The 26,310-nt window shown below is 45.2% G+C and overlaps 1 protein-coding gene across 4 annotated transcripts; it reads left to right on the forward strand.

Moving 5' to 3' along the window:
• On the forward strand, nt 1-25,553 carry D2HGDH (D-2-hydroxyglutarate dehydrogenase). Of its 4 annotated transcripts, none has more exons than XM_034781669.1 (10): nt 1-121; nt 3,043-3,452; nt 4,894-4,951; nt 6,930-7,069; nt 7,776-7,969; nt 16,038-16,206; nt 17,251-17,394; nt 18,665-18,807; nt 20,752-20,917; nt 23,229-25,553. In XM_034781669.1, exons 2-10 carry the CDS (start codon nt 3,050-3,052, stop codon nt 23,486-23,488), a joined length of 1,677 nt encoding a protein of 558 aa, XP_034637560.1. In that variant the 5' UTR covers nt 1-121; nt 3,043-3,049; the 3' UTR covers nt 23,489-25,553. The 4 variants fall into 4 exon arrangements, with proteins under 4 accessions (XP_034637560.1, XP_034637562.1, XP_034637561.1 ...); XM_034781671.1 differs by lacking the exon at nt 1-121 and adding an exon at nt 239-444; XM_034781670.1 differs by lacking the exon at nt 1-121 and adding an exon at nt 1,121-1,261.
• The last annotated feature ends 757 nt before the right edge of the window (nt 25,554-26,310 follow it).

A 26,310-nucleotide genomic window follows, 5' to 3' on the forward strand; every position in this document is an offset into this window, starting at 1 on the left:
GCTGGGTATGGCCCTACCTGTGTGTGTGCACCAGAAGAGGCTTGAGGGCTGCATCAGCAGGACAGGGGAGGAAGCCCAGGCTGGTAGAATGGGTGGCACAAGTAGGATCCCAATATATCAGGTAGCACCTTGGATGGGGTGGTCTAACCCACTCTCTGCCCCTTCACCCACCTACCGACACCCGGTATATGCCTGGGGGAGGGGGTGCGCTGCAGCAGTTCTGCGCATTTGTAGCACTTTGCGTCACCGCTCCGGGCCTCACCCCCTTCGCTCTGACTCCTGGCTCCGCCCCGTGATTCCCACTCTAACGAGGCGGCCTGGGGGGAGGGATGTTCTCAGAGGACTTCGCGCGGGAGACGCCCGGTTTCTGGTCGGCTGGACGCAAAACGGCTGGGGGCGCCTTTGTGTGACGTGGCGGGCGAGGCGGCCGCAGTCCCGGACTCGGTAATATAACGAGTGGCAGGCGTCGCGCGAGTACTAAGGGCGGGCGACGTACTACAGCCCCGGGCGGGCAGCAGCTGCTGACCCACCCCGCCACTCTTGCAGTGTGGCCCCCAACGCCCTGGCAGTGTGTAGCGTGCCCCCCGCTGAGGCAGTGATCAATGTCCCCCATCCCCCCCAATGTCTTGGCAGTGGTCGTCGTCGTCCCCTGCCGGTGAGGCAGTGTGCAGTGCTTCCCCCTCCCCCCCCGCCCTGTTTAGCAGTGTGCGTTCCCCCCACCCCACCCCCGGCTGAGGCAGTGTGCAGTGTTTTTTCTGCCTCCCAATGTCTTGGCAGTGTGCAGTGTGATAGTCATGGTCCACTCCGGTTGGCTGGGAATGCTGCCCACGACAAACAGTCCCCCACAGTACACACAAACAGACCTGTCTTGGTATGCCAAGCTGCATGCTTGGTGCCATGCCCCTGCCAGATGGTAGACCAGTGCAATGAGTATCTACCTATGGCAGGACTCCACTGTAGGAAATAAGGATGTATCCCGTGTGACCATTTAATAAAAAGGAGAGATTCTTAGCGTGGAAATGTTTCTCAGCTGTATACTCCATGTTGCCATCTCTCCAAACACACATACAAAAGAGATTCCCAGTGACAGCTGGGCACATCCTGAAACAGCTGCCGCTGAACATATGGATCCCAACGGGAAAGTTCAGCTTTTCCAAAATCCCCTCGCCTGTCCTGTGTGAAAGGCTGAGCATCTGAGCAGACAGATGCTTTGGGGTTGGTAGCAAAGTTACTGGAGTAGCAGGTTCTTATTCACACCAAAGTAAGTAGAATAGAAAATGGGTCAGGTTTTATATATATATATATATTACTGTTTAAGCCTTGTTTTAAAAAGTAGCAAACTTGTTAATTTTATTCTGTTACGTGCCACACACATTTTTGTCCTGCTGTCCAATTCAGTGTCTATTACCATTCATTTTTTGAGGGGTTCTTTTATCAGCATAACCATATGGGCATAATGTGGCAATAATTGGCAGTGGTACATGCTGACTGGGCCTGAATCAATATAGGAACTTTGTTTTCTCACAAGTTTTCTGTGGGCAGTGGAGCCAGACCCCTTGTAAATGCTGCGTTTTGACATTGGCTTGTGGGCATTTAGCTATATGTTGGAAGTGGGAGGAGGAATGCAAACTTGTCAACAATAAATGCCACGGACAAATGAGTATACTCTTGATGTGTCCTATTTCCCTATAAAAGCCCTATTATTTGATCTAGAAGGGGCAGATAGCTAGGCAATAATTTTGTTTATATATAACCAAAGTTTTACCAAAAAAAGAACAGGAGTACTTGTGGCACCTTAGAGACTAACAAATTTATTAGAGCATAAGCTTTTGTGGACTACAGCCCACTTCTTCGGATGCATATAGTATGGAACATATATTGAGGAGATATATATACACACATACAGAGAGCATAAACAAGTGGGAGGCAAAGTTTTACCTTGCTTCTGAAACTGATTGGATATAGTCAATAATTCTATCTACTTATTCCACTGAGCATCCAAGCGCTTTCACTGGTTTATTCACATCACATCCAGCACTCCAGTATATTATTGAAACTTGCTGATTGTACAAAGAAAGATGATGGTTGACATTTTAATCAGTGTTTAATACTATTATCGTAAAAAATGGTAATGAAAGCAGAGAGGATTTCTTTGTTTGACTTATCAGTTTGCACTAAGTCTTTAGTTCTTCCACACCCTTTCACTGATCACTGGAGTAGTTAACATCTGCTCCTTGTTGTTGGGGGGGGGGGGGGGTGGGGAGGGAGTACCTGAATTGTAATTTCTACCCAGACAGCCCCCAAATGGTGTTGATTGATCAGATATGTGTTCTTTGGATTCTTACAGATTAATAAGTATCCCAGTTTATAGATTCTTGCAAATGTACCCAGTGTCATGGGAAACACACAGACAGGGGTCTGATTCTCAACTGCATTGTGCCTTGGAGTGGAGAATCAGGCTTCAGGAGTTTATATATGAGTACCTTCTCAAGGGCAAGATGCAGGGGAAAAGCAGGCTTGAGCTATGGGTAGAATTTGTGAAAAAGACCAGTCATGTCATGTGCAGCATAAGGGCCGAGGGCGTATGTTCTCAGGAAGCAGCACATGAGTAGGTGTATTAAATATGAAGCTCTATCCTTCAGTGAAAACAGTTTTGAAGGACCTTTACAGCACATTATAATACATGCAGTTCTCAATGAAAGACATGATATATCATGTATATTTCATTGGGAATTTTCAGTAATACTAGAAGCTTTGGTTTCCCTCTGCTTCCCGTATATGATCCTACTTCAGTCTGGATTTTCCTAGGTAAGAGATGGGTTGATTGTGTACAATAATATAATGATGATCCTGAAACTCTCCTGTCTGCAAATATGAACGACCTTTTACTCCCTACAGGAGCTAGGGTTTCCCTATAGTTATGCCTCCATAAAGAACAGTAGCAAGTCAGTTAGTTGAAAAATCTAATTTTTTATGCATACAGGACCTGGAGAGCAGCAGAAAGAATCAAAACTGGGTGTTAATCCTCTTTTTGCATTTCAGGGCAACCATGACAGTTTCCTCTCTCGTCCAGCTTCGTTTGGTTTGGTGCTGTTGGACCCTACCAAGATGGCAGATGAATGGCCATAAGAGGCCCTTGACAGTGTGGACCAGTGCTACTGCTCAGTGGACACTTAAGCAGAAGAAACCAGCAGAGCTATACAGGATACCAGTGTCCAGGCCACCCATCTTATCAGGCACCAGTCTACTGGGCAAGGGAGCTCTCTCTACAACCTCCATCAGCCCCAAGGAAGTGATGCTGACTAGTGAGCGGTATGGTGTGCAGAGGCTGCCCTTCTCTCATGTTTCTGATAGTGATTTAACTTTTTTTGAGCACCTTATACCTGGTAGAGTCATCACAGACCCAGATGAATTGAGACCGTTTAATGTGGACTGGCTGCAGTCAGTCCGAGGTAGGTGTTTTAACATTTTGACACACCCTACCCCCTTTTCACCATGATTAGCAGTATGAAAAATCTGCAGGCAAAAACATCAACTCTGGTGCCAAGTTTGTGCTGCTGCTTATTTATACAAATCCTACAAAATCAAGTTTGGTTATTAGAGCTGGTGGAAATTTTTCATTCAAAAAATACTTTCCTATTTTTTTGGTCAAAACTCTCATTTTTGTCAGAATTTTTCATTGGAACAGAAAATATTTCCCAATCAGCTCTTTTGATTAACTGTTAAATTATGTTTTTGTTTACATATACCCAAAGTTTTACCTTGCTTTTGAAATGGTTCATTTTATAGTGAAATTCATACACTAAGCGGTCAATTATGTTTTAATTGATTCTTTTAGAGTATATCTACCTTAAAAATAGGAGTGTTCATTTGAAATCTTCAAATAGTCAAATCTTTCTTTGATTATCCTAAAGATGGAGCTATTGGATGCTGTCCCTGAAAATTAGTCTAAAAGTGCAAGAGTGCTTGTAGATTTGTGAGAGCTCTATAAAGTACTTGCCTTGTATCATCATTAAACTCACTGACCCAGTGAGTATTTAGAACAAGGTGTTAAAATACCTTACAGTAGGGTATGATTTTTCAGTCTTCAACACAGCTGACTTATTTTTGAGAAGCTGATTGTTATTGGAGTTTTCTTCTCTCCACTTATTTATTCTCTTAGCATGGAAAATGGCATACGTTTTCCATGGTTGCCAATGCCAAGCCAGTGAAGCAGAACGCCCGACTGAGCAGAGCTAATTTAGGAAATTTAAAATTTGTCTCTGTGGAGTAGACCAATGATTAGGGCCCTAGCAAATTCACGATCCATTTTGGTCAATTTCACGGTCATAGAATTTTTAAAATCATAAGTTTCATGATTTCAGCTATTTTAATCTAAAATTTAACGGTGTTGTAATTGTAGGCATCCTGACCCAAAAAGGAGTTGGAGGGGTGGTATTGCAAGATTATTGTAAGGGGTGTTGCGGTATTGCTACCCTTACTTCTGTGCTGCTGCTGGTGGCAGCGCTGCCTTCAGAGCTGGGCAGCTGGAGAGTGGCGGCTGCTGGCCGGGATCCCAACTCTGAAGGCGGAGCTGCCATCAGCAGCAGCGCAGAGCCAGTATTATTCCTGTTATTGTGGGACACAGCTCCCTTTGCAGCCCATCAATGTCATTTCTGATCACTGAGTTTGGTTACTAGTGGAGCATTGCAGGAACGTGTTTCTTCCATGATTTTCCCTGTACTGCTAGACCAGGGAACAAGTAACCTCACCTCATAATTGAAGCTCATGGTGCAGATGACCCTGGCATATTCTGTTGCCACTAGTGTCAGAAATACCAAAAGTGTTGGGTTTTTCTTTTTGGCCACAATCTTTGCTTCAGATTGATTTTACCATACCTTGCTTTCATTGCAGGCTGCAGTAAGATGTTACTGAGGCCACGGACAGCAGCAGAGGTATCTGAGATTCTCAGGTAATTTACATCTTTTTAACTGATCTTTGCTTCTTAGTGCTTCTATTTTGCTATCTCTGAATTCTGTCTTTGCTCTACTCCAACAACTTTCTCATTATATCATTTGACATTGCTACCAGATTTAATCAAGAAACCAGGTAATGTGCATGAATGAGAAAATCCAGTCTAACTATGAAAGCTAGACCAAGAGAGCTTTCAGATGGTTAGGGAAAGTAATGGGTTCCTAATTAGCAATGTGATCACTGAGAACAACTAACAAATGTTATAAATGCCAAATGGGAAACATCTGGTTCCTCAGATCCACACACCTGTGGCCCTGATTAGAAAATCCTAAGTAGTAGTGTGTGGGGGTGTGTGTAGGGGGCGACGTCTCATCATTAGTGATTTCTCTGCTCCACTGAACTGACCTAATTGGAAACAGTGCCAGTAGCAGAAAGGGACAACCCTCAGAAGGTGACAACAGGCTCAGGCTGAAGGAGAAAAATAGCCAGAGGGGAAAAAGGAGATTAGGAGAACAAAAGGAAAATAAAATAAGAGATTCAAAATAAATCCTATGAGAGAAACCTTGGGCCTGATCCCAGCTTCAAAGAGCTCCTGAACCTGAAGGTCTGATCCTGTATTCATTGAAGTCAATGACAATACTCCCCTCGGTGTCACTGGGTGTAGAATCAAGCCCTAATTTAGCAGCAGTACAAAGGCTCACCACTTGGTGGTTCAGTCAATTAGAGATTGATCACATTTTACAGCAGTGTATGAACCCAATACCAGGTGTGTTACAACAAAGTGTGAAGTGATCCTAAAACTTTCTACCATCAAGGTCTGCATTTATGAAATATTTCCTAGTACACTGCAGCTTTGTACACTTAATACAACTGGAACTTGCAGGATTCAGGATGTCTCTTGGTTCAGCAACAAAAGAACAGCATATTTTCCTAGTTCTAAAAGGTTTTAGAGGAGATTTTTAAAGTGCATTAGTTACAACAAGAGAAACTAAAAATATTTTCACATAACTAGATAGTACTTGCCCTGAGATGCATCCCAGCTCTGTAAGAACTGATTGTGGCATTTTACCTTCTTGAAGGCCCCTTGCTAGTAAACAGCTGTTCCTGATAGTATCCTGTATTCCCTCTAAGAGCCTGAATTGGCCTTCTGTTCTTAGTCCTTCCTTAATCCTCCACCCTGTGCATGTGTATGAGGTCTAAGCAGGGAATTAACTTAGACTGCAGTTTTGGAATTCGATTGTAAACTCTGTGGGGCAGAAACCTGTCTTTTTACTTGTTCTGTAAGATGCCCTGCATGCACCCATAATTCTCTATAAATAAGGCTACAATGAGTTCACGGAAATCACAGATTCCGTGACTTCCATAGACCTTTGTGACATTTTCTAACCTGGGGCTGGAGCTCCCAGCCAGCCCCGCCCCCACAGCTCCAAACCCTCACCCTGGTGGGGGGACCCCGCAGCTGCCCAACCATTTCGCATGGCGGGGGAACTCCCTGCTGCTGCCCAGTCCCACAGGCAGGGGGACCCTGGAGCTCCCACACACCGCTGCGCTGAGGGACCCAGGAACCCCAGCAAAACCAAAGAAACCAAAATCCCATGCAATGAGATGGAAAGAACACACAGCAGCATGATAAAGATGTGCTAACAAAGGCAGTCACGTGAACAATTAGTTTCTGTTTGGAGTAAAAATATTGTATTGTACAACTGAAACTGCAAAAAGAGGGATGGTCCTACATTTATATTCCTTTATCCAAGCCTGTTGGCATCAGCAGGATTTGTGCTTTCTCACTCTCTATCTGAAACAGGCCATTTATCTCAAATTCAGCTTTTAGGACTGAAACAATTAGCTTTAGTGAGGACAACCGATTCATCCAACTGCATGTGTGCATGTGAGAACAAATCTCCCAGAGGCATGAAGAAGGGAAGTGGGGCATGGCTCTGAGCAGTGTGACTGTTGAACAATGTGTTCCCTTTCAGGTATTGTAACAAAAGGAAGTTGGCAGTAAACCCCCAGGGAGGTAACACTGGCCTTGTGGGGGGCAGCGTTCCTGTCTTTGATGAGATTATTATCTCCACAGCTCTAATGAACCAGGTCATCAGCTTCAACAGTGTGTCTGGTAAATATATTTCTTCTAATGTAAAAGGGCTCATCTTTTAGTCCTCTGAAAGCTGCCCTCCTTCTGAGAGGTGCTTAGTATAGCATCAGCAGGGATTCAGACCAACAGCACCACGAGGAGGCAGCAGGGGCTTCCTGAATACAGGATTCTTCTGATGTTGTTTCTGATAGTACATGGAGACTGGGGGAAGGGAGAGGAGTACCTGCACTCATTCCAGTATCTGTTTAAGAAATCCAGATGGGATACTATCTGGATCTGATAGTAAAGGGTAGGACATAAATTACAGTGGTATTGAAGAAAGGATCTGCCAGGTTTATGGCCAGTCTGCACTGGCATTTGTGGAGGAGAGAAATGGGAAAAGTATGCATATGTGGTTGGACTTGGGGAATGAGAAAACCTTTGGTTGATTTGAACATTTAAGTTCTTAAAAAGTTGAGGTAAGGGAAAATTAAAGGGAGAAAAATATTTGGTACCCCTGTGTTCCAGATACCAATCCAGGGCTTTCTCCTCCTGAAGTCAGTGTCAAAACTCCCGTAGACTTCAGTAGGAGGGAGATAGAGCCATGAGAAGAGTTGTTTTGGATTTGAATTGTACCATCAGGGTAGAAGTTTTGGAGAAAGGGAAGGTCCTAGTTGCTTACAGTTGTCCTGCATCTTTAGGAGACCATTTCTTTGTTTCAAATTGTAGCTTGATTCTTGTGTTTCAGGAATCCTTGTTTGCCAGGCTGGCTGTATTTTAGAGAACCTGAACCAGTATCTTGAGGAGCTGGACTTCATCATGCCACTTGACCTTGGAGCCAAGGGCAGCTGCCACATTGGTGGTAATGTGGCAACAAATGCAGGCGGCCTGAGGCTGTTGAGGTACGGCTCTCTTCGAGGGACAGTTCTGGGACTGGAAGTGGTAAGATGAGTGTCTTGTAGCTGCTTTCTGTATCTGAACTGTTTTCCATCCTGTATCCTGCTGCCATCCTGTTTTTATATTCCTGTTGTTTTAGAAATGTACATCATGACACCAAGCTGGGAGGGGTTGCAAGCACTTTGAAGGGTGGGATTAAAATTCAAATTAACCTTGACAAATTAGAGAATTGGTCAGAAATCAACAAGATGAAGTTTAATAAAGAGAAGTACAAAGTATTACACTTAGGAAGGAAAAATCAAATGCACAACTACAAAATAGGGCATAACTAGCTAGGTGGTAGTACTGCTGAATAGAATCAGGGGTTATAGTGGATCACTAATTGCATACGAGTTAACAGTGTGATGCAGTTGTGAAAAAGGCTAATGTAATTCTAGGGTGTATTAACAGGAGTGTGGTATGTAAGACAGGGGAAATAGTTGTCCTGCTCTATTCAGCACTGGTGAGGCCTCAGCTGGAGTACTGTGTGTCCAGTTGTAGGCTCACACTTTAAGAGAGATGTGGACAAATTGGAGAGAGTTCAGAGCTAAGTTCCCTGTAAGCTGTGTGGCTGCGCTGCAGGCTATCAAGGGCTGTACAGGCGGGGAGAGGTGCCCCTCCCCCAGTCCAGGCCTGCCGGAGCTGCCGGGGAGAAGAGCCCCTCCCCCAGCCCAGGCCCTCTGGAACTGCCGCGGCCGGGAAGAGGAGCCCTTCCCCCGGCCCAGCCCAGGTCTGCCGGAGCTGCCGAGGAGAGGAGCCCTTCGCCCAGCCCAGGCCTGCCAGAACTGCCTCTGCCGGGAAGAGGAGTCCCTCCCCGGCCCAGCCCAGAAATGCCGGAACTGCTAGGGAGAGGAGCCCCTCCCCCGGCCCAGCCCAGAGCTGCCAGGGAGAAGAGCCCCTCCCTCGGCCCAGGCCTGCCAGAGCTGCCGCGGCCTTGGAGAGGTGCCTTTCACCTGGCCCTGAGCTGCGGTGGGAAGAGAGGGCTGGGGGGAGTCCTCTCTCCCCGCTGCAGCCCCAGGGCAGTCTGAACTCCAAACTCCTCATCCCCAGCCCCATCCCAGAACCTTCATCCCTAACCGGAGCCATCAGCCCCTGCACCCAACCCTCTGCCCCAGCTCTGAGCTCCCCTCCCGAACCCCTCATCCCCAGCCGTACCCCAGAGCCTGCACCCCCTGCCAGAGCCCTCACACCCCAACCCTCTGCCCTAGCCCTGAGCCCCTTCCTGCACCCCAACCCCCTCATCCCTGGCCCCACCCCAGAGCCCTCACCCCCAGCCAGAACCCTCACCCTCTGTCCCAGCCCTGAGCCTCCTCCCACATTCCAAACCCCACCCCCACCACACATCACCTCCATATTGGTGCACATAACAAAATTCATTCTTCACATGGATCTAAAAAATTAGAGAGAACACTGGTCCAGAGGAGAGCAACAAAAATGATAAAAGGTTTAGATAACCCAGACTATGAGAAAAGGTTAAAAAGACTGGGCATGTTTAGTCTTGAGAAGAAGAGGTTGAGAGGGGGACCTGATAAGTCTTCCAGTATGTGAAGAGCTGTTATAAAGGGGACTGTGATCAATTCCCCATGTCCACTGAAAGGAGGACAAAAAGTAATGGATGTGTCAGATTTAGGCCTGGTCTACACTAGTCTGTTATTTCGGAATTAGCCGAGTTAATTCGGAAAAAAAAAAGATTCCGTCCACACGACCAAACCATTTTTTTCGATTTAAAGGGCTCTTTAATCCGATTTCTGTACTCCACCTCAGCAAGTGGAGTAGCGCTTAAAAAGAGATTGCAATCCCGGGTTAAAGGTATTGTGGACGCAATTCAACGTTATTGGCCTCTGGGAGCTATCCCAGAATGCTCCTTTGTGACCGCTCTGAACAACACTCTCAACTCTGATGCACTAGCAAGGTGGGCAGGAAAAGCCCTGGGAACTTTTGAATTTCATTTCTTGTTTGGTCACCATCAGCACAGGTGACTGTCAGCACAGGTGACTGTCAGCACAGTCCACCATCACAGGCAACCATGCAGAGTCCATCATCGCAAGAGATCACGCAGTCCCGGATTCGCAAACGAGCTCCAGCCTGGTCCGAACGGGAGGTACTGGATCTCATCGCATGTTGGGCAGACGAGTCTGTTATAGCAGAACTACGTTCCAGAAAAAAGGAATGCAAATACGTATGCTAAAGTTTCCAGGGCCATGACGGAAAGAGGCTACTCCAGGGACACAGAGCAGTGTCATACAAAAATCAAGGAGCTCAGGCAAGTGTACCAAAAAGCCAGGGAGGCGAACAGGCACTCTGGGTCACAGCCCCATACATTCCGCTTCTACCGTGAGCTGCATGCAATTATGGGGGGTGACGCCACCACTACCCCACCACTGTCCGTGGACACCTGCAAGGGCGGAGTTGCACAGAACGAGGAGGAAGAGTCATTGGAGGACAAAGAGGAGGAGGACAGTGCGCAGGCGGCAAGTGGGGAATGTGTTTTCCCCCCTAGCCAGGAACTATTCTTAACGCTGGAGTCAATAGCTTCCCCCCACTCTCAAGGTGGGCTCCCGGACCATGACCCTGGAGCAGGTACTTCTGGTGAGTGACAGCCTGATCGGAGCCACGTGGTGGGGGATGGGGGGGGAAACCCAGCCGCGCTGGGATGTTCTCATTTAGTTTAAAGGGCTCATCCCTGCTCAGAGCCTCATCAGAGCCACGCAGTGGGTACGGGGGGGGGGGGGGGGGGGGGAGGGGGGGGGGGAGTGTTGCGTGAAGCGATCATCCCAGCGAGCCTGCAGGCCCTCCTTTTATATGGCAAACCCACCAGGCATTGCTTGCTATGGGAAAGGGGGCCCAGCAGTTTGAAAGCACTGAAATGAATGTAGAAGAAGCAGAACCCCACGTGCCCCTAGGCTGCTTGCAAGCTGAATTCTGTTGCCCGGCCATGTGTGATGGCTTACTCACACCAAAGTGTCCCCTTTGTTCTCTGAAATGTATCTTTTAAAATACTACCCTCCCTTTTTCTTCTCCCGCAGGTGCAAATGTTTCAACGTGGCCCCTATCTACTCCATCCCAGAGGCTGGTCCAGATTAGAGGGTGGAAAAAATGAACTTGGGACAACATGTTCGCCAAGCTCATGCAGTCCTCTCGCACTGATAGGGCCCAGCTGAATGTGTGGAGGCAAACAATTGCAGAGTCCCATAAAGCATTACAGGAACACGAAGAGAGGAGGGACGCGCGCAATAAAAGCAGACAGGACACTATGGTCAAGCTCATGGGGGAACAAACTGACATGCTCCGCTGTATGGTAGATCTAATGCGGGAAAGCCAGCAAGACCACAGACTGCCACTGCAGCCCCCGTATAACCTCCCTCCCTCCTCCCCAAGTTCCATAGCCTCCTCACCCGGACGCCCAAGAACACGAGGGGGGAGGCTACGGGGACCCACACACTCAACCCAGAGGATCGCCCAAGCAGCAGAAAGCTGGCATATGCGAACTTTTGATTTGGTTTCTGGACTTGTCCTTCCCTCCTCCTCCACCCCCCTAACCCAGTACCGCCCTCCCCCCCTCCCCGGTCTACCTTCTGATTTCTCTCAATGTGTTGTGCAACAAATAATAAAGAACAGTTTTTAAACAATTTTGACTTTATTTTCTTTCATATATATAGGGGGTGGGTAACTTCAAGAGAAATAAACACAACTGTTACACCGTACCCTGGCTAGTCATGAAGCTGGCTTTCAAAGCTTCTCTGATGTGCAGCGCGCCCTGCTGCACTCTTCTAATCGCCCTGTTGTCTGGCTGTACGAAATTGGCTGCCAGGCAAGTTGCCTCAACCTCCCACCCCACCATAAACGTCTCCTCCTTACACTCTCAGATATTATGGAGCACACAACAAGCAGCAATTACAATTGGAATATTGGTTGTGCTGAGATCTAACCAAGTCAATGAACTGCACCAGTGCGCTTTCAAACGTCCAAAAGCACATTCTACTAACGTTCTGCACTTGCTCAGTCTATAGTTGAACTGCTCCTTACTACTGTCCAGGATGCCTGTGTATGGCTTCATGAGTCATGGCATTAAGGGGTAGGCTGGGTCCCCGAGGATAACTATAGGCATTTCAATATCCCCAACCCTAATTTTCTGGTCTGGGAAGTAAGTTGTTCAAACAGACCAGAGTTCCTGAAGATGCGAGCGTCATTCACCTTTCCCGGCCATCCCACATTGATGTCAGTGAAACGTCCCTTATGATCCACCGGTGCTTGCAGAACCATGGAAAAGTACCCCTTGCGGTTTATGTACTGGCCGCCCCGTTGTGCCGGGGCCAAGATAGGGATATGCGTTCCGTCTATCGCCCTGCCGCAGTTAGGGAACCCCAGTGCATTAAAGCCATCCACAATGGTCTGCACATTTCCCAAAGTCACTACCCTTGATCGCAGCTAGTCAATGATTGTGTTGGCTACTTGCAGCACAGCAGCCGCTACAGTAGTTTTGCCCACTCCAAACTGATTCCCGACTGACCGGTAGCTGTTGGGCGTTGCAAGCTTCCACAGTGCTATGGCCACTCGCTTCTCAACTGTGAGGGCTGCTCTCATTTTGGTGTCTTTGCGCTTCAGGGCAGGGGACAGCAAGTCACAAAGGTCCATGAAAGTGGCCCTACGTATTCGAAAGTTTCGCAACCACTGGGAATCATCCCAGACCTGCAACATTATGCGGTCCCACCAGTCTGTGCTTGTTTCCCAGGCCCAGAATTGGCGTTCCACGGCACGAACCTGGCCCAATGCCACCATGATCTCCCAATCGCCACATGCCATGCTTCTAGGAACGTCTGTGTCCATGTCCTTATCAGTATAGTAATCACACTGTCATCGCTTCCTCGCCCGGTTTTGCAGGTACTGCACATACTGTTGGATAATGCGCGAGGTATTTACAATGGTCAAAACTGCAGCGGAGATCTGAATGGGTTCTATGCTTGCCGTGTTATGGCGCCCGCACGGGTAATCCTGGAAAAAGTGCGTGAAACGTAGGAGAGCTGTTCAGTTCAAGATGGCTGATAAAAGGCAGTAAATGGTTGTCTTCTGTAACTTTCACGGAGTCGGGAAGCTCGCTAGAGCTGCAAGAGTGGGAGAGCAGAGTTTGCGGTGGAAGCTGTGCGGCTCAGATACGATGGCCGAAAAATGGTGGGGAATTGTTGCCATCTGTAGCTTCCACGGGAGCCCAGGACTGACAACATAGAAAAAGCAGCAGAAGCTGTGCGGCTCAGTTCACGATGGCCGAAAAACGGTGGGGAATTGTTGCCTTCTGTAGCTTCCACGCGAGCCCAGGACAGACAAAATGGAAAAATTAGCTAGCGATGCAAGAGCGGGAGAGCAGAGTTTGCGGCGGAAGCTGTGCTGCTCAGTTCACAGTAGCCGAAAAAAGGAGGGAAATGGTTAGATAAAAGAGTAGATAGAAAGACGAGAGGGCATGCGAGGTGGATTCATAGTACCAGGAGACAGGCGGTGCACCGTACTGCACCGTCTGCTGGCAGTATGGTGTCTGCTGTAGCTTTCATGGAGGGAGGAGCAAGTGACAGCACACATCCAGAAACACTTGCAAGAATGTTTTTGCCCCATCATGCACTGGGAGCTTAACCCACAATTCCAATGGGCGGCGGGGACTGCGGGAACTGTGGGATAGCTTCCCACAGTGCTCCACTCCGACATTTGATGCTAGCCTTGGTAGTGTGGGTGCACTCCGCTGAATTCATGCGCTTTAGTGGGAACACACAACACCGAATGTATAAAATCGCTTCCGAAAATTCGAATAGAATAAGTTTGAATTAATTTTGTACTTTAGACGTACCCTTAGGTTGGAGTTAGAAAGTTTTTCCTCTTCTCTAAGAGTAGTTAAGCACTGGAAAAGGCTTCCAAGAGAGGTTATGGAATCTCCATCATTGTCCAGCCTGTTCTTAAAACCCTTCAAATACCTGTCAGGTATAGTCTAGGTTTACTTGTGTGATGGGTTGCCCCTGGGGGGCTGCCTGGAACTGGGATACCACTGAGCCCTCTGACCCACCAGCCTGGGCTCCCTCTCACACTTAGCTGCTGTGACAAGCTGCAAAGCCCTCCAGCCTGCACTTTCACCAGCATTCACACAGGTAGGGACACACCCAGCTTCAGTTACATGCAGGCTCTCGAACCACCAGCTTCCCAGCCTTGTACCCCAGAACAGTACCGTCCTGCCCTGGTCAAATCTGGCCAGTATATGGGTTTAATGCCCAGTCCGTCTCTCCCTCAGTGTGAAGAGCACCATGCACACTTGTGGTAACCAAGCTGAGATTTTCCCCAGACACCTTTGTCAATGCACTCTGTTTTGGATCAAAACATAAAACAAGTTTATTAACTACAAAAGATAGATTTTAAGTGATAGCAAACAGATCAAAGCAGATTACCTACTAAATAAACAAAAACGCAAGCTGAGTTTAACATACTAGATAGGTAGGATATGAATTGGCAAATTCTCACCCTAAGTGATAAACAGGCTGGCAGATTCTTAAGGCACAAGCTGCCTTTGCTTAGCGGCTTTGGTTTCCCAGGTTTTCATACACAGGCTAGAAATCCCTTAATCTGGGACCATCACTTCCGCCAGTTCAGTCCAAGTATTACGTCCAATTTTGGGCCCCCAGTTACAGAAAGGATGTGGACAAATTGGAGAGAATCCAGCGGAGGGCAGCGAAAATGATTACGGGGCTGGGGCACATGACTTATGACGAGAGGCTGAGGGAACTGGAGTTATTTAGTTTGCAGAAGAGAAGGGTGAGGGGGGATTTGATAACAGCCTTCAACTACCTGAAGGGGGATTCCAAAGAGGATGGAGCTAGGCTATTCTCAGTGGTGGCAGATGACAGAACAAGAAGCAATGGTCTCAGGTTTCAGTGGGGGAGGTCTAGGTTGGATATTAGGAAAAACTATTTCACTAGGAGAGTGGTGAAGCACTGGAATGGATTACCTAGGGAAGGGGTGAAATCTCCATCTTTAGAGGTTTTTAAGGCCCAGCTTGACAAAGCCCTGGTTGGGATGATTTAGTTGGTGTTGGTCCTGCTTTGAGCAGGGGGTTGGACTAGATGACCTCCTGAGGTCTCTTCCAACCCTAATCTTCTATGATTCTATGATATAGGGCTGAGGCAGACACCGTGCATGGAAAATGTCAGCACAAACCATTAAGGTTTGTCAAAATAGGTGGTGCTACCAGCCTATTAGTGAAGTTCAGTTAAAACACAGAAAAGTCTTGTCTGAATGTCTTGTAGTTCTATTAGGCTGTAAAATAGTCTGCTTACTTCTGGAAGTCCTGGTGTTTGGAACATTTAAAGATAGACTGAAAAATTCACTAGTATGTTTATTGTAAAGAACAGTATTGGCGAGGGAAAGGATTACATGACTCAGGTAGTCTTTTTCATCTCTAATGTGTCTAAGAAGTCAAGGCAATCTTTAACTAGAGCATATCTGTTAGAAACTCATCCAATCTTGGTTTAAGGGCTCAAATGATGGAGAACTTCCTACTTCTGATGATTAATTACCCTCAGTGTTTCAAAATTGGCACTTTACTTTCATTGGTTGCATCAGCTGTCCTAAGCTAAAAACTATGTACAATGACTGATCATGTCCATTGGAGAAAGATCACTGATTGGTATGAAAAACAATCTGTTCTTATGAGTGTAACTGTTCCTTGCTTTTCATGCGACACATGAGCAGAGCAATGTACCACTAAGGAAGAGGAATTTGGTGGAGCAAAATGGGCACCATGTAGATGGGAGAAAGCTCTCCCTGTCCAAGGCTATGTGGAAGAAGTGATAGGGAAAAAGTGTGGGGAGGGACAACAATTAGAGAAGGAAAAAAGAATATAACCACATTGCAGCATTGAAAGTTAGAGCCCTGCAAATTCCATGGACCATTTTTGTGGATCGGATGTATCCGTGCAGGCTCTCTTGAGAGGTTTGCTGCAGCTTCTTATCATCTTGTCTCTTCACACCAGCTCATCACCTGTGTGTATTTGCGTAATTGGAAATGAAGGGTTTATCAGTATTGTTTCTTTGTCCTCTGCCAGGTCCTGGCTGATGGCTCCATTCTGAACTGCTTGGCTTCTCTGCGGAAGGATAATACTGGCTATGATTTGAAGCAGCTTTTCATTGGATCAGAGGGGACTTTGGGGGTTATTACTGCTGTCTCTATCCTCTGTCCACGGAAACCCAAGTCTGTGAATCTGGTCTTCTTAGGTAGGCTCTGTCCCTCTCCCATTCTCCAGCAGTGGTGTTGGTAACCAGAAACAATATACAATGGTGTTCATACAGTATCAAAGGACCAAGAGACTGATTTGGGGTATATTATTGGAGATGAAGCTGCCCTGTGATCCTGGGGGCTGGTTTTTAATAACTTGACTGCTGAAACCAGTGACAGAAGAAGCCGGGGAAAGAATGAGAATTGAGAGAGAAGGCACAAGTCAGTAAACTGCTGTAAACCACCAACTTGATTTTATTTCTAATAACAAAATGTTTGAGAGAGTTTGGTGGTATGTATTAAAATACTTGTGGTCACTGGGATTTAGCAAAATTCTCTTATCTGTGGTATTCCTGTCACCATGCCATTTGAGCTTTAGCTTAGCTCTGGCAGGCAAAATGTCATTCACAAGTAGAAAAATGGTAGGTAGAAGTGGAGAAGGGAAGGGACCCAGTGCTTAGCTGTACTGGTTATATTTTGCCTCACCACCCTTCCGGCCCAGACCGATAAGTGGGGAATAGGGACACGGTGCCCTAAACATCTTGATAGGATCCAAGGTATCCTGTTTTCTAAAAATCATTGGCATGAACTGCAGCAAGGGAGGTCTAGGTTGGACATTAGGAAAAAGTTCCTAACTGTCAGGGTGGTTAAACACTGGAACAAATTGCCTAGGGAGGTTGTGGAATCTCCGTCTCTGGAGATATTTAAGAGTAGGTTAGATAAATGTCTATCAGGGATGGTCTAGACAGTATTTGGTCCTGCCATGCGGGCAGGGGACTGGACTCGATGACCTCTCGAGGTCCCTTCCAGTCCTATAATCTATGAATCTATGAATCTATGAAAAAGACCAGTCAGGTAAGAGTTGCACCTGCATGGTCTACGCTAAACATTTATCATCAAAAACATTTCTAACAGTGTTCTGTGTAGCACACATCATTAATTATTATTTACTGGACCCTGGACAAACTATTTTGAGCCAGGTAGTATTTTTTAGTATGTTAGCAGTTTTAATTTTCTCTGTGCTATTTGTTGTCTGTGGAAAGGTTGTCAGAGTTTCTCTCAGGTTCTTGGAACTTTCACTACCTGCAAAGGCATGCTGGGAGAGATCCTGTCTGCATATGAATTCATGGATGACAAGTGCATGAAATTGGTTGAGAACCACCTCAAACTGTCCAAACCAGTGACAGGTACTAGAATTAATGTACTGTGCATAGACAGGTGATCTGGAGTCTAAGGCTGTGCTATGAACCCAGGCATCTAGATGTTTTATTGTGCTGTGGAAAAAGACCTAATATCTTCTGGGGATTTCTTTTGGGAGGAGGTAGGGAATGCTGGGATAAATACTTGGCTGATCTAAAGAAAGGTCTCTCCAAAGGTGAGAAGGGAGTCCAGTATCCAGGTTCACTGAAGCCTGGACTTCCCCACACTGTTCCACCACTGCACTCCAACCCTACCATGGAGCAGCTAGTCTCCTGCCTAGGGCAAGAGAAGTGTTCAGCCTACATGTTCAGATATTAAGGGGGTCTCTCCATAGATAGCAAAAAGACAGCTTTTCATAGGGACACTGTCTGGTCCCTTGGAGTAGGAAGGAGACAGCAACCTAATAAATAGACTGAATAAATTCCAATAACACTGTAACATAATTTATCACTGAGCAAACTTCCCTGTCTCCCCAGCTTAGTCACCCTGAGACATTCAAACAAACATCACATGAAACATAATTTTTTCTGTTATTTTTTTTGGGGGGGGGGGGTTATTTTAAGTTATTGGGCCCATCTCAACAGCAGCTGCTACAATAAAGAGTGATTAAAACAAGGGCAGTGCATAGAGCATCTGATGTAGCATCAAGGCTATAGAGTAGCAGAAAGGGATTCCTCAGAGGGAATCTATGTGAAATGCAGCAGGAAAGGGCAATTTCCAGAATTTTGGACTTTATTTACATTGGTTAACTTGAAGGAAGCAGAAGATAAGCTGCATGCCTTGTAGCAGAGTTTATTTCCATACAGATGGAAAGTATGGAAAGTATCACTCTGAAACACTCACTCTCAAACACAAAGCAGATACTTTGACAAGATCAAAAATATTTGCAGAATTTCCAACTCTCGAGTACATCACATCCATTGTGCTCTGTCTAGAGCTCTCTGCACTCTAGCCAATGCAGAGTGCAGAGCGGCTGTTCATGAGGGAGTCTTCCCACATATCCCAGCTCTGGAGGCATTCCCAGCTATTTCAGTCCTGCCTTGGCCAGCAGAATTCCTATAGGGAATGGTGAAAGGATGCTGAAGGTTGGGAAGATAAGTTATCTCAGCCCTCTACCTTATACAAAAGGAGTCACTGTAGAGAATGTTGCTTTATTTTTAACCCAGTGACTTCTCAAGATGACCTTTTAATCGTCTGAATTAAATCCTTATTTTCTACTACTGACTGTTCTCTTGTTCTGTCCCCTCTCGTTTCCAGGAAGCCCCTTTTATATTTTAATTGAAACATCAGGCTCCAATTCTGCCCATGATGAAGAAAAGCTGAACAACTTCTTGGAACATGTCATGGCCTCTGGTTTGGTGACCGATGGGACTGTGGCCACAGAGGATAAGAAAATAAAGGTGATTCCCCCTCCAACACAAACACTCACGGAATAATTCTCTATTTGGGTTTGTACTTATCATTGATGAATGGTTAAACAGTTTGTTCTGTGGCTTAGGAGTTCTCAAGTTACCTGACATCAGGAGGAAAAGTTGTAGTTTGTTTATATGGTGAAACATATGCCAATATTTTTTTGTCTGTTTTCAAATGTTCTACCAACATTTTCCTTATGGCCCTCCCTTATGGTGTTAATGAGGAGGTGCTGAATTTTCTTTCTCTAGACATGCAGTTTTGCTTGAGCACAAAGTAGTAGAGAAATTCCTCATTTTCTTAGCCAGCAAAACATAAGAACATAACATAAGAACGGCCATACCAGGTCAGACCCAAGGTCCATCTAGCCCGGTATCCTGTCTACTGACAGTGGCCAATGCCAGGTGCCCCAGAGGGAGTGAACCTACAGGCAATGATCAAGTGATCTCTCTCCTGCCATCCTTCTCCACCCTCTGACAAACAGAGGCTAGGGACACCATTCCTTACCCATCCTGGCTAATAGCCATTAATGGACTTAACCACCATGAATTTGTCCAGTTCTCTTTTAAACGCTGTTATAGTCCTAGCCTTCACAACCTCCTCAGGTAAGGAGTTCCACAAGTTGACTGTGTGCTGCGTGAAGAAGAACTTCCTTTTATTTGTTTTAAACCTGCTGCCTATTAATTTCATTTGGTGACCCCTAGTTCTTGTATTATGGGAATAAGTAAATAACTTTTCTTATCCACTTTCTCCACATCACTCATGATTTAAAACAAAACAATAGAGAGAGTCTGACAGATGATGGAGCTAGAATAACCCTATTCCTCTGTAGAAGTGGGAAGATTTGCAGTGCTGGACTACACCCTGACCTTCACTTCCTTGGAATATGTTACAGTGGTGTGTATAGTGGAAGATCTTGTGTTGGACTGGACCACCTGTCTCTCAGTTTCAGCAGCATGTTGCACTCATGTATGGGAAGCAAATTTTGGGTACTAGCATGGAGCTGAGATGATTATTATTTACATTACAGGAACCCCTAGGGTCCTGTATTAGGGCCCTATTGTGCCAAGCACTGTATCAGCACATAACAGAGATGCCGCCATCCCAAGGAGTTTACAATTTAAATACAAGACAAGAGACAACAGATAGATACAGCAAACCAAAAGGAGAGTTGTTGTTTTTCAAGGAAACAATGAGACACTCCTGGTCAGTGTGATAAGCAGTGGTCATTGCACACCAGTTGCCTGACCACTATGATTTTTTTGTTGCCTTGTTGGCAGTGGAGAGTTTTAGAGAGGACAGTGAGGTTGCTTTGTGGATGTTTATGGGGAGATGCTTCCATAGTCTTCCCCTTCCCTTGCAGCCAATGCACTGGCAGGAGATCTGAGTATTGACTCTAGAAAGAAAATTAGCCATTCTAAAATATCCAGGAAAATGAAATTATATGTTTTCTTCTTTCTTTGAGACAGGAACTAAACACACTCAAAGTTGGATGAGAGCCCCGTATTTAGAGCCAGAGGCTGCTGTGGGTCAAGGCTGAGATGGTTTATATGGGGCTGAGATAGCAGGGTGCTGGTAAGGCAGGACTGAGGTGTGTGGGAACCAAAGACTGCAGTAGCAGGGTACTGAGCAAGTCAGTTATTTTAACCAGTACTGCTTTATCTGAAATTGCTGAATTTAGAGACCTCATGCATAGTTCCACCATATGATGGTGCCAATTTGCCAAACAAATATAAATGGATGTTTCCGAGAGCTGTAAGATAATACATATGCAGAGGGAGGACATAAGGCCATCACAGTAGCTCATATAGTTGGATAACAGTTCCCTGCCCCTCCCCCCCGTCCTCAAACTCCATGAAGAGTGAAATCTGATGTATTTGGTTCATTTTAATTTTTTCTCTCAACTTTATCCTGTTTGATCCAATGATCCACAGATGTTGTGGTCTCTGAGGGAGCGGATCACGGAGGCCCTAACTCATGATGGCTGTGTTTACAAATATGACCTCTCACTCCCTGTGGAGAGACTCTATGACCTTGTGATTGATACCAGGGCTCGACTGGGCAAGACTGCCAAGAATGTGGTTGGCTATGGCCATCTAGGTGAGTTGGGGAACATTACAGATTTCCTTTTGTAGCTTAGCTTCTAAGAAACGGAAACTAGATGGTATTGGCTGACAGAGCTATAGCTCTAGTCGGAGCTGTGAGGATTTGTTGGAATCCACTAATTTCTGACATGATCCCTATGTTAATGGAAAAATTGATTTAATAACATTAACAATCTGTAGCACAGTATAAGAAGTTATTCAAAGAGATGTTGCCTTGTAGCTCTTTATCCAGTGTTTTGGGTAGATTTAATTGGGCAATAAGTTTGATCTGCACAGTCAAATAATAAATGTAAATGTTTGGTAGGAACCACTGTCCTCGTTAGAGGGAGTAGCAATATTTGTAAACCAATTATGGCCAAGCCATTAACTACCAGAAAAAAGTGATTAATGCAATTGAGAAAAAAAGGCTTTGGAATTTGCAAAGGCATATTTTGAAATTTATGTAGTGAAACTTGACTTCAGCGACTCCGGAGACATACAAATGGATTGCTTAACAGAGCTGAGCTGTCATTAGAAGTGGAGCAGTGTTAAGCACTCTCTGAAGCTATTTCAGAGCAGTGTCTTTAAACAGGAGGTTGTGTAATAAAGGTTGTCTTTTTTACACATTTGACTATATTGATGATTTAGTTGGTGTTGGTCCTGCTTTGAGGAGGGGATTCCAAAGTGAACATGAATCACTAAAAACTTTAGATTTATCTTGACTTCCAAGTAGTCAATAGATATTTAGATGTTAATCAAAGATCATTATTCAGAGGCAGTCCAAAAGAAAACATAACTCTATTAATGAGGTACATTTAAATGGTTGCAAAAATATAATTGGAAGAGATTGAATAATGTGGTATGGGTAAATTAAAATGTCACAGTCCTAATTAAGTAACTTTAGATAAATCTTTGCCACAAGAAATATTATGGCTGAAGTTCTAAAAGCACAAAATCAGGAAATGGAAAGTTATTTTACTCTACATTGTGAGGGCTTTCTGATGGACTGTACTTCTTAGAGATGGCACAAGAGCTAGGAAACTTTCTGAGTTATTCAAGCACATAACTGTCTGAAGAGAGGAACCACTGTTTATAGAATCCTAATGGACAGCTGCTCTCAGGATATAACATAGACTCTGCTGTTTCGTTACACAGCAGAGCCAATGATAAATTTCCATAGCAGGGTGTGACAATGCGGTTCTGGCGGAACCCAACTGAGAGTGCCAACTCAGGACAAATTGCTCAAACAGGGCAGTTACAGCCCAAGGCTGGGTTTTTTTCCACCTCTAAGGCAAACCAAACCAGCCAGACTAGGAGGACTTCGGTCTCACCCCACTGGCTAACCGCAAGTCTCACAAGCAATCTCCTTAGACACTCCAGTTTCCCAGTATTACCACCGGTGCCACTCATTATGGGGACAAATGGTTATGAAAACCAATACCCAATAAAAGAAAAAGGTTCTCCTGATCCCAGAGGACCAAGCCCCAGACCCAGGTCAATATACAAATCAGATCTTACCCACAAATCACGCTGTTGCCAATCCTTTAGAATCTAAAATCTAAAGGTTTATTCATAAAAGGAAAAAGATAGAGATGAGAGTTAGAATTGGTTAAATGGAATCAATTACATACAGTAATGGCAAAGTTCTTGGTTCAGGCTTGCAGCAGCGATAGAATAAACTGCAGGTTTAAATCAAGTCTCTGGAATACATCCCCCGCTGGGATGGGTCCTCAGTCCTTTGTTCAAAGCTTCAGCTTGTAGCAAAGTTCCTCCAGAGGTATGAAGCAGGATTGAAGACAAGATGGAGATGAGGCATCAGCCTTATATAGTCTTTTCCAGGTGTAAGAACCTCTTTGTTCTTACTGTGGAAAATTACAGCAAAATGGAGTCTGGAGTCACATGGGCAAGTTCCTGCATACTTTGCTGAGTCTCAAGGCATATTTGCCTTCTCTCAATGGGTCCATTGTATAGCTGATGGTCCTTAATGGGCCATCAAGCAGGCTAGGCAGAGCTAACACCAGTTTGTCTGGGATGTCACCCAGCAGCATAGCATAAGTTTGAAATACAGACAGTATAGAGCCAATATTCATAACTTCAACTACAAAATTGATACACACATATAGACAGCATAATCATAACCAGTAAACCATAACCTTGTCTTAGCCACCCCATTTGATCCCCTTTATACAAGATTTGCGTGCCACTACAGGACCTTGGTTGCAACAATGATCTATATGGTCCCAGATTATATCAATAACGTCACACAGGGTCATTCCGTTTCTCTATCAGAACCATCTCAGACCCAGCTCTGTTATGCTTTCTTCCAGGAGATGGAAACCTGCACTTGAACATCATAGCTGAGTCCTACAGCCATTCCCTGCTGAATGCCATTGAGCCATTTGTGTACGAGTGGACTGCACATTATAATGGCAGTATCAGTGCAGAGCATGGACTGGGCTTCAAGAAGAAGCATTACATTCAATACAGTAAGCCACAGGAGGCAATCCTTCTGATGCAGGAGGTCAAAGCCATGTTGGACCCCAAAGGGATTCTGAATCCTTACAAGACACTGCCAGCTAGTTACTGAGTGCTTCGTGCTGCTGAGAAACAGGTGTATATCCTATTGTATCGACTATATCTCTATCTCATAACTGCACTTTAGACACTGACAGACTGAGCAACAATTTTCAAAGCTGCTTTGCTCACTTTATGATTGTAATGAAATGGTAAAGGACTGCAATTCCTCCTCCCAGTATTGTCCATCATCGCACAAGCTCTGACCCTCCAGAAAGCAGAGATCAGTAGCGGCCAAAGCCACACAGGCTTCCTCATTGCTCTGAAAGTTCAGACTGAGTATACATATATAAGGGGCCTACCTGCCAGTCCCTCCCATGCTGCAGTGCTTAGAACTATCTCCCATCCCAGTCCAGCTGGTGGAACCCTTGAAAAGCCTTAACTCTCTAATGCTCTGTTGATGGCTTTTCCTCTCTACTTTAGATTGCTTCTTTTATTTCATTTATAGTCCATGCTTGTGGATGTTAGAGCTACATGCAGCAAGAAGAAAGTGTAAGCAGCATCTAGATTTGGTAGACCATCTGCACTTTCTATCACTTTCTGCCAGTGGGGCAGTTTAAAATCTCTGTTCTTCTTACTCTATATAGCAAGACAATTTATAGCCTATTTTCAAACACAGGCCTACGACTTTGCACGTGCAAATTATTACACCTGCAGCTTAGTCCTCTTCGATCTAGGTATGTGATTTGTGGGTGCAGTCAGCTGTGGAAATGGAAGATTAAATTCTGGTGGATCTTGGGGGTGTAAATGGCAGGATTATGGCAGTGATGTTCCTGATCCTGGATTATAGGTATTTGCCCCTCACTTGCTCATAGTTGTATGTATGTGGGGTAATCTTGGCACAGTTGGTAAATTCATGGCAGTAGTAATAATTTGCTACGCTCCACTAGGTGTCTAACAGGCAGCTCTTAGTGGGCATCATGACCATATCTTTGTCCCTATAGCTCCCAGCTGAGATCAGCCATGTTTAGAGCTTCTTTATAGCATTTGCCTCACTAGCACCAAGCCAGAGTTAACAATTTGTGCTGACACTTGGATACTACAGTTATAGGCATGCTAGAAATACTGTAGTTGGCATCCAGAGTAGGGTTTCCAGTAATGTCAACACCTCAGTAATCTTTCCTTTCACACAGATAGTACAAACCTGAGATCAGAGGTATAAACAGCATCCCATCAACAAGACCCTGAGCCAAAGACAGCTTTGGGCTAACCAGGCGGAAGGCCTGGAGATGCCATGAAAGCGCTGCCTTTACCAGGACAGGATTTTTCCCCTTCCATTCGCAGTGCCCTTGCTTGGTTTAAAAGAGAATGTAATCATCCTGTGCACAGATCTTGTAAAGTCATAGAAGTAGACTGCAGTCTTATCTTAGATTTTGGCTAAACTGGTGATTATGTATCAAACTAGACTGTTTTGATGGGAAAGATTGTATTGTGGCACCACGGAATAGAAGAGGCCAGTTTATAAAGACAGCATCTGGTTATGCTTGCATTTTGGTAATCCACAAGGAAGAGAAAGGAGAAAATATACCTGTTAACTAGGGTACATACATTAATTTTCAAAATTTTCTTTGTGGATTGGGGCTATTAGCCGCTTGACAGACATGTCTGCTCCCTTCCCCTGTGTTGCACAGCAGAGAGAGAAATGTAGGTGCATTGATTGTACAGAAATAGGAGTTAAGAAGCTGGGCAGCAGGAAAGGTGACTACACATCGGTAGCATGATTCCATACCTCTTAGTCACTGGCAGCTCCTCAGCACCAAAAATATGCAAGTAAAACCCCATTTGAAATGGGGGGCTTGGCCTGCTGAAGGGCGGTGGAATTGGGGAACAGATTGTATGCATGGCCTAAGACCATAGGATCCCAGTGTAACAACCATGAACTCCTCCCCCTCTGGCCACAATACACCAATAGGCAGAGCGCAACCAATGGCAGTGTTACGTGGAAAGTAGTCATTCTGGCCAGAGGCCTAAGAGAAGTGCAGAAGGGCATGTGTATACCAGGCGAGGTTTGTGGGATTTTGTTATACCAATAAAAACTAGCAGGATCTTATTAAAGGGGACAAGATAAAGATGCCACATTTATTATGATAACAATTTGATTTATGACCAATAACTAATATCTTAATCCTTATACACACACATTATACATTTGTGTGTGAATAAGGATTAAGATATTAGTTATTGGTCATAAATCAAATTGTTATAATAATAAATGTGGCATCTTTATCTTGTCCCCTTTAATAAGATCCTGCTAGTTTTTATTGGTATAACATTTTGGTGGAGAATGCGGGCACTGTTGTTAACTGTTTCAATGGCATTTTGGCCCTGGGAGGAGGAATTTACCCAAATATTCCAAATATTTCCCTTCCCAATCTCCAGAGGGGTCCCAAAGGTCTGCCCCCTTCTGGGGTCTCAAATGTTTCTTTTCCTGATGTTACTGCTGCTGTAAGATTTGAGAGTGCTGTTTTAACTCTCTGTACCCAACCTGTTTTTCAGTTTCTCTATCTGTTGCTTGCCTGGGCCCGATCCTGCTTTTTTCAATAAACAGTTTCTTTTCATGGGCACAAGCCTTGTTTCACTACCAATTTAGCAAGGAGGGTGGGCTTTTTAACTAGCCCCCACCCTTCCTGGTCCCGTTTCTTAAATATTTTCTTTAAAATTGTGAAATTACCACAATATTACTTACAAAAAAACCCAAACCAAAACAAACAAACATAAACCACACTACACTGCCCAAACTCCTATATTCTTCAGAGTTTGGTTTAACAGAACAAGATCTGTATTTCATGTTTTTAACCCACTCTGGGCCAGAGGGAGAGATGCTAAGCTTCCCTC

The sequence above is a fragment of the Trachemys scripta genome, chromosome 9 (genome assembly GCF_013100865.1).
Source record: "Trachemys scripta elegans isolate TJP31775 chromosome 9, CAS_Tse_1.0, whole genome shotgun sequence".
In the NCBI taxonomy this organism is placed as follows: Eukaryota; Metazoa; Chordata; order Testudines; family Emydidae; genus Trachemys; species Trachemys scripta.

Bases quoted from the DNA above. Each gene is read 5' to 3' on its own strand.
- D2HGDH (XM_034781669.1), top strand. From the start codon at position 3,050: ATGACAGTTTCCTCTCTCGTCCAGCTTCGTTTGGTTTGGTGCTGTTGG. The intron at 16,207-17,250 runs GTAGGCTCTGTC...GTCTGTGGAAAG, and splicing joins TGTGAATCTGGTCTTCTTAG to GTTGTCAGAGTTTCTCTCAG. The intron at 20,918-23,228 runs GTGAGTTGGGGA...GCTTTCTTCCAG, and splicing joins GGTTGGCTATGGCCATCTAG to GAGATGGAAACCTGCACTTG.